We start from the raw sequence: 17,140 nt of genomic DNA on the forward strand, positions 1-17,140 counted from the left end.
CCCAGTTAGATCCTATAGGGACTGAGTGTCAGAAAGTAATAGGTGGGGAATTACTGTAACTGCGGATTCATAAGCAATTTTTCTTAATCTAAATATTCACCCGTGTTCAAAAGAATCACCTATTCAGCTTTATTTCTTCAGCATTCTATTAGATTACCACCATCATTTATAATTACAAATCTTAAAAATGAGTAATCAAAGAGTTCTGCTTGATTTCATATTAACTCTTCAGTTCTGCCTGAATAGTGAGAGCAAGGAATTTCAAGAGAGAAAGTGTGGCTTTTCATAATTTCTGGGGCATTCAACATGCTCTTTGATTAACTCCATCTATAAGCCCTTGCTACTAAGTTAGGAAAAAATAGTCTATGTTTAAGATTATTCAGGAGAGCCCTGGCTGGCGTGTCTCAGTGGATTGAGAGCTGGCCTGGGAACCAAAGGGTCGCCAATTCGATTCTCAGTCTAGGGCACATGTGTGGGTTGTGGGCTAGGTCCCCAGTGGGGGGCTCGCAGGAGGCAACCACACATTGATATTTCTTTCCCTCTCTTCCTCCCTTCTCCTCTCTAAAAATAAATACATAAAATCTTAAAAAAAAGATTATTCAGGAGAGATTATTCAGTAATAATTTGAGGCAGGAATCTAATTGGATATGGTTCTAAATACAAAGCAGAACTTCATTTTTCGCTTAACCCTATAGACTGGCAACCCAATAAATTATTGCTGCCGTCACAGAGGGGACTGAAACTTTGCACTCCTTGTAAAGAGAGAAGTCCTGATAACTGAGTCATAGGGTGAACTGAATGCTATTTAGAACAAGGAACTAGGAGTCTTGGGCACCTTTCCCAGCACTACACCCTGTCTGGCCTCCATGGGATCTGCTAGGCCTGGAAACTGTTGATAAATCCCCTTGATTCACCAGGGTGTTTGGTTTGTCTGTAAAACCAGAAACCCCATGGCAAACCTCAGGTCATCTGTTAGGGGAACTTTGATTCAAGAACCAAAGGATTTTATAGACACAAAGGTATTATCTAATCCAGTACTCCTTCATTTTACAGATGAGGAAACGGAGCCACAGAAAGGTGGTTGTTTTTTTTTAAGGTCACAGAGCTAGTTAGTGGCAGAGCTGGGAACAGAACCCAGGTCACCAGACGCTTAGTTCACTCCTTTTTCCTTTACAAAACCCCAGAACAGACTCAACGGAGCCTGACAGAGAATTTACTAAGTTCAATGCTGCAGGAGTGTTTAACCTTAGCTGGTTGCTGAAGTAGGGTAGAAAAGGGACCAGATGTCTAGGTGCTTATGGTAATTCTAGCTTTGTACTACACATCCCCTTCCTAAGGAAACAATGTTTCTTTCGTGCTTCTTCTTCCCAGTTCAAGATCTGTTTAAGAGAATGACAAGTCAGAATTTTCCTGTATTCAACCCATGACTTCTACAGAAGTTCCAACATAACCAACCATTTAGCAGTACGTGATACAAATGTCAATATGCACTTGACACTGAAACAGGTGGAGATATTCATTTGCTGCTTCTGCAGCCTTGTTTCCTCCTGTCTTCTCTATTTTTAAGAGAACCCTGTGATTTAGGGTGAGTTTGACCTCACTCGCAGCTCCAATGGTTTAAGCCAGTTGGCTTATACCATTCTCTTTGGCCCTAGGGTTACTCAGGCAAGGGTAGTCATGGCTCAGGCAACTCAGTTCCAGGGTATTTATCTGAACTCTCGAGGAAGATTCTCTACATTTTGCTCTGTCTGAATCTGAAAGCAAAGAGTCCCAGGAGTTTCAGGAAGACATGTTGTAACCACCTGGCAACAGTCTGTTGAAATAAATAGTACTTTGAGGAAGCATTGCTAAGAAACCAAAAGAGAGAAAACCAGGTCCCAGGCATATCATTTGAGCTGCTGGGTTACTCACCTGTCACTATTATTTCAGTATATGATTAAATAAATATTTTTAAATTATTTAAGCCATGTAGTGTTCTATTATTTACTACCATAAGCTTCCCAGTACCTGTTACGATGCTGATTTTAAGTTTTGGTCTGTCTTGACTTTGCCATTGGATCAGAGTTCATTTTAAAGTCGGTCCCAGAAGTCTTTCTTTAATCACTCAAGCATATAAGAAACCGTACTCAAAATTCCTAGTACTTACTGCATATGCTCAATTTGACACAAATCTTACATAGCAACGCTGAGGTTAATGAAAGGAAAGAATTTCACTAACATGTTTTATTGTCAAAACTTTTATTATCAGAGTAAGAAATAATACAAGAGGTAAAAGAATGGTTCCTTCCCATCCCCCTTTAGTAGAGTAAAATACTGAGCCGACTCTCTACACAAGCTAAGCTCTACCTCCTCTTTCTGTGGGTTAGACCCTTTCCAGAAATGGAGCCACCCATAATATTTGCAACTTGAGTGGCTTCTTGTCTATTCTAGGAGACTAGGTATCTGCTCTCAGCTCCCAGGAAAAGAGTTTTGCCTTCATCTGGGCATTGACCATGGCCCTTGCCTAATACTAGGGGCCCGTGCCATAGATGGCCTTCCATTCAGTTATGTTCGTTAACCCAGGTCTGAGGGATGCAGATTGTCTTCTCATCCCCTCTACACTTTGCTGACTTTGTTATAAGAAGCTACCTTTATACAGATTTGTTGATCAAGAGGATACTGTACTTTCATGTAGCAATTTTTTTAGATTGTCATACCATCTTTATTTAACTTTTGCATCCAGCGGTGATATGCAAAATATTTTAGTATCAGTTTTGCATGAACATTCAACCAATCAGATTGGGAGTCTGACCAATCAGAATGTATATGCAAATAATCAAAATGGATACCCAGCCAGAATGAATGCCTAATCAATCCTAATTAAAACCAACCAATCAGAATAGACACCTGACCCATCAGAATAAATGAAGTGTGTACCAGCCAAATATCTGCCTCCCATTGATCATTAAACTTCTCACTTGCGAATCCTCTCCTCAATTAGCTGAGAAGCAAACTTAGGGCAGGGACCACATGATAGATCTCTTTGTATCCTCCAGGTCACCTTGCTGCATTGGTTTTATACTGTGAGCTTAATGAATATTTGTTTGAGTAGATAATATTCACCCACTGATTGCTCAGAAAACATCAGTGGGTGGAAAGAGTATAGTTAGACCCTCTCTGATAAAAATAATTATAGAATTATCCAACTGGAATATCATTAAATAAATAGCATATTTTTTGATGACACATAAGTGATAAAGAGAAGTTGGTATTTTTGAGGAGTTATTATTCAATATGACTTTGACGAGCTAGAGAAATAATACACAATCACAACAATGAATAGAATCCTTAGAGAATGAATAACATTCATAGATGTTATTCTATGAATAACATAGATGGCTAGAATACAACCAAAAGAGTATTAGTGAGACCAAAAATACCTAGGTCTTGTAGCAAATAATAAAATGAAGGTGTCCCAGATATTTTTAAAATACCTAGAGTGCTGGCATGATAGTCAGATGTTCATTCATTCAACAACTCAATTGAGCACCTACTATGTGTAAGGCATCATGCTAGGCATGCTGGGAACAAAGTGAAAAATTAGCAATGTCCCTTTCTTCAATCAGCTCAAGTTTTAAGGGAGAAGACAAAGAAGTACACAAACTATTATTAGATAACAGAGACAACTTATTCAATGGCTGAGTCATCAGTCAGTGAAAATAATCACCATGAAGGACATCTTTGTAGCCCACCGGGACAGCTGTGCTCAACAGATGGCAGAGAACCAGAACTCAGGAGTGGTTGGACAGAAGCATCAATATGGATGAGCGCAGACTGAAGGGCAGAGGATGCTTTGCCTCTAATTTTTCAAGACCACATAAGCACCTGGATTCTTGTAGGATAAAATTAAGGGGAGGAAAAGTCCCAGTAATGATTGCTACTAAATGTGTCAGCCTTTGATGAGAAGGAGTCTCAGCCAAATATAATTTCATTTAAGCAATTAAGAACGGTGACATTTCCTGTAATCAAGTTTCATGGAGCAATTTAAACCAGTTAAAGAATGCTTGAATTAATTTGAAAATTTTCCTAGAGAACACACAGACCCTCAAGAACATGTTTGTAGATTCTTGGAGGTCTTTGACCCTTAAGATGAATAAACTACTGTAAGAAGTTAATAATGCCTTCGGAATTGTGCAACATGGCAGTCCTGCTTGCTACCATGAGGAAAGCTAGCCTGATGACAAATTAAACATATCGAGAAGGGCAGCAGCAAGAGAATACAGAAAAATGAACTGGAGCTCTGGTCAAAACCAAGAGTTCACACAGACCTCACACCAGACAGACTTCCTTTCAGTATCATTAGAAAATTCACAGAAAAGAACTCAAATGGACCCAGCCCGGTCATATGCCCACCTCTGTGGCTGGAGGAGTAAAGTACCATGATTCACAGTCACCGGTGGGGGAGGAGCAGCTTCCCAAAAGCAGGAAGAAAGAGTGCTAGCCTGGCAAAAACCAAAAGGGTAAACTCCTTGGATATCTAGATTTCTGTAAGTCAAGCTGCCACGTGCAAAAGCTTCAATAAGCATTTTCAGGGTCAAATGGAATGTGCTGGTCTGCCTAGTGCTCTGCAGTGATGTAGCATTTCAAGAGTGGGTTTGGATAACAGAAGAGTAGTGATGTGATTTCCTTGAAAAAATTATCTGTAGATGCCACTTGGAAAAAGAAAGTGGCAACCAGCAACCTGTTTACCTGTGGTACTCTCAGATCTATGAATATATTGTCCAGTCCTTTGAGCAAAATGCCTTGATTCAATAACACTGCTACTATCACCAAAATCACATGTCTAAGTAATATATTATTATACAAAATATGAATTAATAATGCATAAAGGAAAAAATGGATTTTTCTTGAAGTAATATCAATATATCAAAATGCTTGGATGGTTCAACAGTGGTGCACATAGTTACCTGCTAGAAAGTCCCAATGTTATATACACTTGGTAGTAGAGAAAAACTGGGGAAGTGAAAATAAAATGGAATTAAAAAAATTTCCCATTAATTAACAAAATCCCCCTAAGGAAATTTAGGGACTTTAACATTCCTAACTATAACTTCTCTTCTGAACTTAAATTCTTTACCACATCAGCATGTTCTTATTCACACAAAAAGAGAATGCCAACAGTTGCTCGCAGATAGTGGGACTAAAAGTTACTTTAATCAGTGCACATTTTATAAAGGAAAGAAGATCCCACTGGTCTTTATGGATTTTTTTCTTCTTTTCCAGAATGAAGATGAAGGTGTAGAACTGAGCTGTCCACATTTGTTCAGCCTTGACTGATGCCAAGTTCACAGACTTGCCCAAGAACTGGCTGGAGCAAGGAGGCTCAGCCTGTGCCAAAGGGCAGGATCCCTCCTCATGAGGTGGCAGAAAACTGGGACTTTGATTTCCTTAGAGCTTTGTTCCCATCAAATGGGCTCTAGGAATTAGACATTAGATTAGCAACAACTTTCTGGGTAATGTATGATCAAAAAGTGTGAGTTAATGATACATTTCATCTTCTTTCTATATAGAATGTAAAGGCCAATACTAGGGCCAACTGAATCTTCTTCCATACCAAGACTGAATGTAATCTCACTGTCATTGTACATGAAGTCACAAAGCACTTAAAGATGTGTTTTATAAAAGCCTGCTGTCTTGTTCAACTAACTATCCAAATTTTTTCCTTATTCCACTAGTGGTTGAGTCCAGTGGTTCCCTTAGTGACCTCCTCCAACCTACCAGAAGGTGTTTCCTTAGATCTAAGGAAATGCCTAGGCCAATGTTTCTCAAATATTTTGGCCTCAAGACCCCTTTATCCTCTTAAAAAACAATGAAGATTCTAAAGAGCTTTTGTTCATGTGGTCTTATCTGTTGGTATTTGACATAGTAGGATTAAAACTGAGAAGGGTGAAGAAGAGATGAGAGATAGGGAGCCCTGACTGGGTGGAGCTTCTGGTCCCAGACCTCCTTACCTTACTTGTTCTTCAGCTTTACCTGAGCCAGTGGACACTCCTTTCAGACAGCTTGGTCTGGTTGGGTTTCTGCCACAAGCAAATGAAAGAGGCCTGACCAGTAGTACTTCTACAAAAATAAAGAATAGTCTAAAATATAAAGGGTTAAATTGGGAATTCCCCACCCCCACCAGAATTTGTCATCCATTGAGAGCCTGCCTTGGAGGGTTAAAGAAGGTACCATCACCATTAACATTTCTACAATGCCTTGTGAATTTCAAAGTTCTTTCACAGTGTGTCTCATTTCATTTTCCCTACAATCCTATGAAAGACCTTGTTTTATACCCATTTTACAGATAAGAAAAACCGAGGTGCAGACAGCCTGCCTGTGTGCAATTAAGTAGCTAAACCAAGACAAAATCCAACTCTTTGTCTCTAGATTCCCATGGTTATAATTCCTGCCTCACAGGATGTTTGCAATTTTTAAGGGCACAGGCATGTAGCACACCCTTAATATTTTCAATTCCAGTTTTGTTTCGTTTTTTTAATCCATCCTCTTGCGAGAGCAGGGGAGCAGTCTGCATAGTCTATACCGCGGGTTGGACACCCCGGGCAGCATAGCAGATCCTCTAAAATACCCATCGTATTTGGCCCTGGTCTGCAGGCCTGAAAAAGAGAATAGGAATGTGGTTCAAGTTGGAAGAACAATCATTCTTTTACAGCTCTGTAACTTAGGGGCTGCTGGAGGGGGCTTTGAGGAGGTTCAGGGCAGAAACTGGAGGAGAAGCCAGATAATGCACTGCAGATAACCTACAGGCTGCGCCACAGCAGCGATTTGGAAAGAAAGCATTGGGTCCCGGCGGAAGACAGGCAGGAACCGTGGGACTTAGATTCCGAGGTTTTGTATTTGAAAGGCGCCCGCACACAAAGAAATGGAGAAGTTAAGTACCTGCGGCATGACACGCAGAGTTTGAAACCTGGCCTTCCTTCCTAGCTTAGACAAAACGCCTAGTCCACCTGGTCACCCCACCCACAGGGGATCTTTTATCCTCTGGGGCAGTCCAAATAGCCAGCGCCAGGCACGCCCGAAGCTCCTCAAAGCACTACAAATCCCATGAAGCCCCGGGGCGTGGGGCGGTGATGACAAAACCCCAGCGGATTGGCCACGCGGGGCGGGGCGCGCAGGACTTCTCTAAGGGAAGGGGCGGGGTGGGGGCGGTGCTAACAGCAGCGGCTGGGCGGGCACGCCCCCCCCCCCCCCCCATCCCTGGCCCCCTCCCCGCCTCGCTCTGCCGCTGCTCTCGCTCTCCGGTCAGAGGGCCGGAGCGAGAAGATGGCGAAGACGTACGATTATCTGTTCAAGCTGCTGCTGATCGGAGACTCGGGGGTGGGCAAGACCTGCCTCCTTTTCCGCTTTTCCGAGGATGCCTTCAACACCACCTTCATCTCCACCATCGGTGAGGGAGGGGCCGCGGCCAGCGACTGGGAGTGAATAGGGGGCGGGTGCGAGGGGGCTTTGGGGGGCCCGGGGATGGGACCCCGGGGACGGCGGGACGGCGAGGGCAGTGGGAGAGGGTAAAGGCGTGAGGGAGAGGGTAGAGCAGAGATGCGAGGGGCAAAGGACGGGGAAGGGGAACCGGAGGAACAAGGACCAGGGGTATTAGGGGAAATGAGAGGGTTGGGAGGTGACAGGGAAGGGTCTTAGAGGGACAAAGTGTGTGGCGGGGGAGAGCACAAGAAATCTCACCGAAAGAGAGAAAGGCACAGTGGGTGTAAAATGGATTAAAAGGCAGGAAAAAGGAAGGAAATGTGAAGGGGGAAATGAAAGGTTGGGGTAATGGGAGGGACATGAAGTAAAGGAACAGAGGACACAAGGGACAAGAATGGTGAGAATCCAGCAATGGGAAGGGATTTCAGGGGAATAAGTCATCATGAGGTGAGAGACGAGGGGCACAAGAGGTCTTGACAGATGTCATGGTAGGGGGCAGAAGAAAACTGGATAGGAGAAGAGTTCAGGGGACCAGAGGATACAACGAGGACACTTGGTGGAGAAAGTAGAGGAGAGCTGGGTGTGAGATAAAAACAGAAAAAGGAAGCAGGATATACAGTACCGAGGTTGAGCGGTGAAGACAGAGAAGGTGGGAAAAGGAGAGGAAAAGGAAAGCAGTACTTTCTTCAGTAACTGGGAGCACTGTTCCCATTTTCTCTCCTTACTTCCTTTCTGGATCAAGTGCAGGAAAAAGAGAAAAAGTGACTACTAACGATAGGATGGTGTCTGTGGAGCAATAAATTGTTCTGTGAGTGTTACCAGTATTAAGAGAATTGGTGACTTTAGGGAACGGTGCGGTCAGGAAAATATGACTCCTTAACTACCATCTCCTGCAAAGCAACACTTTTCAATTTTTAAATTCTTGGGCTTGAATGTTTAATAACTTAGCTGAGGAGTCTGCCTGCCTCCCTGTGTATGTTGCTTTGGTTTTAATTATTAGTTGCTCAATGAATCACAGCATACAATACTTCCCATTGATTCAGTGTTTTCTGATCTTGGCTGGGAGCTGTCCTCCGCCTTTTGTACTGGAAGACTATGTAGGTAACAAATTCTCTCACTATAAACTGAAGAGGAAATCAGAGCTGGTTTTATGCTGCCTATACAACATCATTTTCCGTGTTAAATAGCGACAGTTAATTAAGTACCTTAAGAATCTTAGCTTTTGGCTGGGTGGCATTTATGGCTGTTAAGAGTAGCTCACTTAAGCATCTTTCAAATTGTTCTTATGTCCTATTTCACCATGAATTTTTGGGATTATTATGGGGAGCTAGTACTATGGTAGTAAGTGTATTTGATTATTTGTATATTTTAAGGATAATTTATCATTTTTTAAAAAAGAATATTTGGTTATAGGGTGGTTTTCAAATCAAGTACTAGGAGGTTATGGTTTGTTGGTTTGTTCTGGCCTCTTCCATATGGACTGAGTGGTCTGAAACCTCCTGGGTGTTACGATGTCTAGGCTTAGGGAAGTTTGAGTTGCAAGTTCTTGGCAGGCAGTTTTGAGTGGGACTTTTTCTTTTCTGAGGAAGCAGATTTTAAATGTCATGTCTCAAGTGTATTCCTAAGAGATTTGGTTGAGCTGTTACAGCAACTAAAGGGCATTAATTTTGATGTTGGTACTAATTGCAAAACCCTGAGTAACCCTTTTACATTGGTTTTTTTTTGGTTGTGTTTGTTTGTTTGTTTGTGTGCTGTAATTTATTGATTTCAGTGAGAGAGAGGAAGGGAGAGAAAGAGAACATCAGTTTGTTATTCCACCCATTTGGGCATTCGCTGGTTGGCTCCTGTATGTGCCTGACCAGGGATGGAACCCGCAACCTTTTAGTATTGGGACAGCGCTCAAACCAACTGAGCTCCCGGGCCCGGGCCTGTTTTACGTTGTTGAATGCATGCAGCAGTCCAGTTGGTAAAGGACAACTTCTGACAACTTGAGTGGGCAGTCTTTTGTCTATTCTACGTGTGACCCTCCCAGAAGCATTCTCCTGCTTTGAAAGTGAGGGAGTCCTACAGATGCTGTTTCTGTTAAGCTCTTTGGATGACCTTTGCTTGTTTGTAATAGTTTTATTAGTTTCCCCCTTTTTGCCTTAATTTTTGTCCCACAGTTCCTGTGAAGGGTACTACTTCCATTTACAATAATAGCTTTTAAGAATTACTTTTAGTTCTGAAGGATGAGAATCTTGCATGGATTTTGTTTTTTAATTGAAATTCCATTCACTGGAGGGTTGCAGCAATTAAGGCATGAAAAACAGTGTCCTGGAACTGTTTAGAACAGGTGGTAGACAGTTAAATGAGGTGAATCTCATGAATAATCTTCATCTTTGCATTTTCTGTGGGGTGGATGTGGTAAAAGGAGGCTGTGAGCTGCGTCTTCAGCTGACACAAGGGAGGGGAAACCCTCCGTGCCTCTTGTTTCGCCGCAGAGCCCCGACAGGAAGTGGCAGCACACTGCCTCCGAATGGTAGAACAATTTCTATACCTGAAACCTAATTCTTTGTAGTTGGAAGTAAGTTAGGAAAGTAAGGTGAGTATTAATACCATCCTAGTAAAAATTTCCACACACTTTCCACTGACTGCAAACACAGGCTGGGAGTGTCCACATCTCCAGCCGCAACATCCCACTCACTCAGCACCCCTTCCCACCCCAGGGTGATCTGAAGTTGCTGAGGTGAGAGCTAGTGAGCCCTCCCCTCCCAGTCATGAGTGTTTGAAGTCCCTAAGTGTGCAAGTTCCTGGGTTATTATGACTAGACTTTGATGAGGCCTGCAGCAGCATTGCTGACAAAACTTGATAAGGTCCATGTCACAGAAGAGACCCGTTTCTTACTGCCTGGGGTTAGTGTGAGCATGTGTGTGTTTTGGTAGATATGGATGCTCCATGCCTGTTTCTTCTCACAAGGGTACATTTTAAGACTCAATTTTGGTTTGTCAAACTTTAAGTAGTTTTAAAAAGGGCATCTTGCCGTCTTTAGACACTTTTCATAGAGCTTCTGCCATCATGAAAGGAAGGAGACCATTAGCTGTTTTCATTGCAGATGCGGTTGTCTCACAGGTGCTTTCTTCTTCCTTCTCTAAGGTGCTGCTGTCTTCCCGGATGTCCTGGCTCCCCTTGTTTCCATTTTGCTTTGTTGGGTGGTATTAATACTTGAGAGCTGACAAAAGTCGTTTGATTGGTTTCTCCAAACCCTTTACCTCGTCATAATTAATGTGTAATTAAATGTCTATAAAATGTAACATTAAGACAACTAGGAAACAGCTATACAGTTAGCTTTTATTATATTTTCTATGGGATATGGGTGTCTTTTAATACTGAGACAAGGGCACATTGACATCCTGGAATGGCCTGGACTGAATATGGTGCTGGCAGAAGAAAAAGAACATCAGGGCCTGTCCTCTGACAGGACAGTCTGAGCCTCTTCCCTTTGCTGTCTTTCCCCTGCCGTCTTCCCCACCCCCACCCCCACCGTCTTCCTGTTAGGGTACTTCCTGAGTGGTTTCATTTTAGTATAGTCATAGTTTGACAGCAGAAAGAGTCTTAGAGATTGTCTACTTTATGCTCTGGCCCTAATTTTACAAATGAGAAAGCTAAGGTTAAGTTGACGTTGTCAAGATCACACAGATGGTTGTAGCAGAGCCCCCAGTGAACCTCAAATGCAAGCCTGTGTCACTTTTCACAATCAAGTTGCTGCTGTTTCTGATCAGTATGACCATTGTCATAAACTTGTCACCACCTTTTCTAGGAAGGAATTAGATTTTGCACATAGGCTTCCATGTGGAGAAAGTGAAATGCCCCCACTTTGATTAGCCAGTTCTGTTCGGGGAAATGGTAAATGCTCATGCAGTGATTCAGAGTGCTGTAGGAGCAGGTACAGGGATAGCTCAGCATACTATAGCTGTCCTTTGCCCTTTCTGTGTCTACAGTTTCAGGTTAGGAGATCAAAGGGCATCCTGTCATTAAAACTCCTTCGATGTACAAAATAAATAACGAAATTACGTTAATAGTGCTGTGCTGGTTATTGCCGCAGCCTCGTTGCACCAGAGCACTTTTTAGATGTTTTATTTTGTAACATTGCATTTTTTCCCTTGGATTCACTTTTCTCAAAATCAGGGATTGACAAACTGTTGCCCATAGGCCACATGTGGCTTGCAGCCCTGTTTTTCGCAGTCACAGGCTAAGAATGGTTTTTACATATTTTAAGGGATATTAAAAAATCAGCCAACAAAGAAGAATATGCAACAGAGACCATATGTGTCCCGAAAAGCTTAAAAATATTTACCATTTCTTTATAGAAAAGTTTGCCGACCCAGCTTAAAATTAAAAACTGTTTTTTGTTGGTAGCAATTCAAAGCTTTTTTTTAATAAGACTTATTGATGGAAAAACAAACTTTGTCATGTTTACATTTTTATCCAAGATGATATCAACATTTGGCTGAGTATAATCCAGATAGATACATAGAGCAAGTTGATCTTAATTTTCATAGTTGTTTTTGTTCGTTTCATCCTTTCAAACAAAAATATGCACAGAACATTCATCTTCAAATTGAACATTTTGTACATAAAGCCTTATTTTAATCTCATTGTGTTCTTTCAAAGCTGTCAGTAGATTTCTAAGTGATAGCTTTAAAGTAATAACAATACCTCAGAAAAGGTAGAATTTAATATTTGATAATAAAGGGTTAACCTCATGTCTTCAGTTCATGTTCTAGTAAATGAAAAAAAATGCCCGAAAAATTAAGGAGGGGAGTGGGGAAACAGAGTCTAGAATACAGATATCGGTATGTCTTAAGCATAAGTGTACTTTAATAAGGAGCTTGGCCAGCTGTTCTGTGTGGCAACAAATCAGGGAAGAGATTCTCTTGGCAACAGCACCAAGATTATTTGGATCCACAGAGAAGAGCTGGAGGGAAATGGGTTTGCATACTGTCTTGGAGGGAAATAAGTCTAGTCTTTGAAGACAAGGAAAAATTTAGCAGTTGGCTTTTGAATTGAATCTGATAACTGAATCTGAAAGAACCATGGAATCAGAAGTGGATGGATGACCAGGATGCTGCTGGCATGGCCTGGAGCTGGTTCTCCTTTAGGCCTGACTGCCTGCACACACAGCAGTCCTGGGGACCATCCCTCTTGTACGTGTTAGAATTGCTATTTGGAAAAATTTTGCAGGAAAGACGTTTTCATAGCAGAATAAGAACATTAGAGTGGGGTTGGGGCAGTAGATTTAGGTTGTTAGCAATAATATTGTGGAACAAACATAGTGTGAAGCTTCTGACAGGTAAGTAGCCAGTGAAGTGGACTTGTTCGTGTTTGGTGTGAGGAAGATAGCGTGGTTCCTTAAGGAGAGCAATGCATCTGGGGTCAGATCTGGGTTCTTGTCCTGGCATCTGCCTTTCCTAGTTTCCTGGCCATTTGTGAGTCAGGCTACTCCCAGGCCTTGGCTTTTTCATCTATTATCGAGTGTAATAATATTGTATTACACTAGAATTGCTGTGAATGCCTTAGGGCAGAAATCAAGTCTTATTTACCTTCAAATCTCCAAGGCCTGTATTAAATGACCACTCAGTTGGATGAGTGAATGACTGTATAATGAATTGTGAAAGCACTATGTAAGTTGTAAAGCACTGCTTGTATTTTAGGAATTATCTTTCATAATATTATAGATGATATATCTGATAAGATTAAAAGTGCTGAATATGAATTCTTTTGACAAGAATGCTATTTGCCCCAGTATGAAATGCTGTCTCTCTATGATCAGTTTTAAAGGGATGTTTTAAAATGTGTAACTTATTTCGCTTATTTTTCAGACTCCATAATAAGCTGTTTAACACCATGCTTCCAAACCCCACTAACATAAATACCAAAGAGAAAATGAGTGAAATCACTGCGTTTGCTTTTGAAGAGCCATTTCAGCTTTGTCTCTGCCCATTAGATTTAAACAATGCAACAGATGCCTGTTAACAGTTTTGTGCCCAGTTTTAATTAGCAGATGGAGCCGTGTTTGTGTCTGTGTTCTGCCCAGCACTCCTTTGAGTGACAGGGTAGTGAGTGGATTGGAACTTAGTGTTTGTGTTGAATAAAGCCAAATTCTATTTTTAAAACGATGAATATAAACCTTTATTATATAGAACCATTTGCATATCTCACTGGAATAGCATAGTGTCTGGAGTAAAACTAGTGTTTGCAGTTGTGTTCTCTGCTCTTATTAAAGAAAAAAAATCACCATTTTTTAGCTTAAATGCAGGTTTTACTGTATCTTGAAGCTATCAGGAAGTGGCTTTCTTTGAAGATCCATTTCAATATTTTGGCATAGTATGTTAAGGCATATGTGAAGCCTGGACAAAATAGGCTTTACTGACAGATTGGTAGATTCCACCTGGAATCTGGTAGATTCCAGGTGGAATCCTGTGTTGTATAGCATTCTGAGGTCCTGTCTCAGCTCAGCGATCTCGAGGGCTGTCATGGATCCCTGGTGTCTGCTATAGCAGTGGAGGGAGGAGTGGATGGCAGCGTCATGCACGTACACTGCCTGTTTCCTAAAGTGAGTAGGTAGCAATCCAATGCATTATGTCTAAATTTTCATATTAGAAATATTATTGGTGAGTGATTATTGGATATATTGTATATGGAGACGTGTCCTTTTCTCGTTTTTCCTATTGAATGTAGGAAAGTCCCTGAATTTGTGTTTTGGAACTTTTCTTATTTTGATTTGAATTAATAAGAACCTTAAAGGAAGTGGATACCTGATTGCAGAAGAAGAAATAAGCCTGCTTTTTGTTTTATTTTTTTGTTACTTAGTTACTCAGGACTTCCTTTGGGAAGCCATATACAGTGGTGGAAACAATTGGGAAAGTCTCCACAGCAGCCCTGTTACTTGGCTGTGATGAAGTATTTTGTTGCTCTCCTACCTGTAGCATTCAGCATCAATTTAATTAGGCACTTTAGTATTTACCTGTTGCTGAACCTTCGGAAATGAACTTGGCTCCCAGGAGAAAACGCTAAAGCCGTACATGTCCTTAATGTTCATCAAGTTTATTCTTGTCACCACTGAGAGAGACTGGACGACAGTGCAGCTTGCGTCCCCTGACAGCATTGTGGGACTTCAGAGCACCTCACGAAAGCTGGGTTAGGTTGGAATCTCACCTCATCATGATGCACACCAACCACAAAGCAGTTAAGCAATGTGTAGTGTTGCACAGCTTTCCTGGCAGAGCTTGGACTGACGTGACTTCCCCAGCATCACATTATAATTTTGCGTGTTTTGGCAAAGCAGTAACTATTTTAATAACTCATAGATATTTTCCTGATACATAAAGTAGAAGGACGATCTCTAAAATGTGTGAAGAGGTTTTCCCATGAAATATAAGTGATGTATTTAAGAGCTGAATTTTAATAATTTGTTTCTTGGGACACTAGGCAATATTTATCTGGCATAGGTATTGTAAAATATTCTAATGTCATACACACTGACAAGAAAAGAAATTCTGGGATGTTCTTAATTAAATTACAGTGGGGTGTAGAGTGAGAGAAAGAGCGGTTAGGCTGTGAATAGCTGGGGGCCAGCTAACCAGACCGTTCACATTCCTGAGTGTGTGCTGGAACTTTGAATTAACTTCCAGGTGGCTATTATCCGAAAGAAGGGATAGCCAGGCGCCATCAGATCCCTGGAGCCTTCTTCGCATCTTGTTTACACAGGAACTTTTCAGGCTGTTGCCCATCACCAGTCCAACGGAGCAAATACTTCTTCCTCACAGACTCTGCACCTGTCCCGGCACTAGCCCCATTCACCGTCTCCCACCCCCTTTACCTGTAGCCAGTGTGAATTCTTCAGAACAACATACATCTTTCTTCCCCCTACTTTATGGATGGGTAAATAGGCCGGCCAACTCCCAGGTGGCAGACGTGCTGTCTTTTCCACCTGTTGTTGATTTTAGACTTCATGCCCCAGGACCTGGTCCTTCCCCCACCCACTCCCCCTTACTGGCAGTTGCCCAATAAACCCTTTCTTTTAAAAAGATTCTTAGCCAGGGAGGTTAAAATTTTTCTTTAACAACCAAAATATACAAAATCCATTACAAAAAAAAGAGTTTATGTTGTGAGATGTCAGTGACTAATCCTACTGTAATTTGTTTTTGCTCATAAATTTGGATGGAGTAGCTGTTTATGGTTTCCAGTAAAGAATACTTAACTTTTTTCCTTCTTGTGGTCTCTGAATAAAATCTTGAGATGGCATAGGAAACAATTCCTTATTGAGAGTTAACTTCTATTTCTAGAATGACCCAGACCACCTCCTCATTTCACTCCTCCATGAACACCTCACCCACACCGAGATTTGGGGACAGGAGATGGGATTGGAAAGAGAATAACGAAGGCAACATCCTACCCTCCTCCCTTATCTATTTCTTTGGCTACTTGGTCAGTCACTTGCTTTTGTTAGCAGTTGGAGTAAACTGTTGGGCTTTAGAAACTTCAGCCTAAAATAGTTCGAGAATTAACAGTGATCTCTGACTGCATCGCTCTCTTATTGTTTAGAACTAGAACATTAAAGATGGTGCTTGTCTCAGTCACAACTGACACACAGTGGTGTCATACAGTGGCACGCGGGAAAGGGCCTCATCTACAAACAGTAATCCGAGTGAGTGCATTTCTTGTTTTCTCAACTATTGTTTGAAAATTTTCAGTTCTTGTAGAAGCATGAAAAATTCATGAGACAGTCGAAATAATTTTTTCACTTTCACAAATTTCCATTACAATTAAAATTTAAAACATGCTTATATAGTATAGTCAGCGATGTGTCTCTGTCATGGCCCTTCAGACTTCCACTCTGATAAAACACCATTCCGTTTTAAACTTATATTGTGACCTCATTGTATGATTCAGCACATTTTCAATCAAGTTATCTCTTTATTATTATGAAATAGAGTGTGTAGTTCTCTGAAAAACAGTTGGCGCGTGTTTCCGGTCAGTCACGGCACAAGTTCCTCCCAAGGAAGTTCGACTACGCCTGTTTTCTCATCATGCAGGCAAGCGCAGGCTTCGATGGTCTTCAGAGTTTCCTCTGGCTGCAGCGTTCTGTGAATCTCTGAAACCAAGGAGTGTCTGTAAGGAAAAGAGGGTTTGTTCTTTTTGTTCTTCAGTTAACGATCATGGGCAAGGGCTCTTTTGCAGGTGGACACCAGTGTGTTGATGGCATGAAGACAGAAGGAAGAAGCGGTAGCATTAGTTCGTTCAAGCCCAACCTGTGTTGATCTTGTTAGTTAAACTTCCTTGGTACTAAAGAAATGGCGTGCTGTGTTCGAGCCCTGTCCTTCAAAATGCCTTGATTTTGGTCATAAAGCTAAATGCCACCAGAATAACTACTTGAAAGTTGTAAAAATATTACTTCAAAGGAGATACATATTTTCAAATTATCTTATTTTCTTCATATAAAATATGGCAAAGTAGGTGAAATATAATGTAAAATAATAGAAGCCTTTTGCTGCTTAGGTATTCCGATGCTCAATTTCTGTTTAGCAGGTGAGGGCCCTGAGGTTCAGAGGCATGGAGGTTGGTTAAGGTCACAGAGAGCCTGGCCTCGAGCTTTGGTTTTCTGAATTCCAGTGTCTCTTATACGTCATATGCCTTCAGTTCT

General features: G+C 41.5%; 1 protein-coding gene and 1 long non-coding RNA gene across 2 annotated transcripts in view; one reads left to right on the top strand and one right to left on the bottom strand.

Moving 5' to 3' along the window:
- Positions 1–6,153: 6,153 nt before the first annotated feature.
- LOC118502304 lies at positions 6,154–7,139 on the bottom strand. The gene is made up of 2 exons (XR_004905014.1): positions 6,919–7,139; positions 6,154–6,635 (listed from the first exon to the last, which is right to left on the bottom strand). It is a non-coding gene; the product is annotated as an uncharacterized LOC118502304 (long non-coding RNA).
- Positions 7,140–7,185: 46 nt separating this feature from the next.
- Positions 7,186–17,140, top strand: part of RAB8B (RAB8B, member RAS oncogene family) — a 59,253-nt gene continuing 49,298 nt past the window's right edge. Inside the window, exon 1 of the mRNA XM_028506150.2 lies at positions 7,186–7,426. Within this exon, the coding sequence (XP_028361951.1) occupies positions 7,303–7,426 (124 nt within the window). The 5' untranslated portion in view covers positions 7,186–7,302. The remainder of the gene's footprint in view (positions 7,427–17,140) is intronic.

The sequence above is a fragment of the Phyllostomus discolor genome, chromosome 1 (genome assembly GCF_004126475.2).
Source record: "Phyllostomus discolor isolate MPI-MPIP mPhyDis1 chromosome 1, mPhyDis1.pri.v3, whole genome shotgun sequence".
Classification (NCBI taxonomy): domain Eukaryota; kingdom Metazoa; phylum Chordata; class Mammalia; order Chiroptera; family Phyllostomidae; genus Phyllostomus; species Phyllostomus discolor.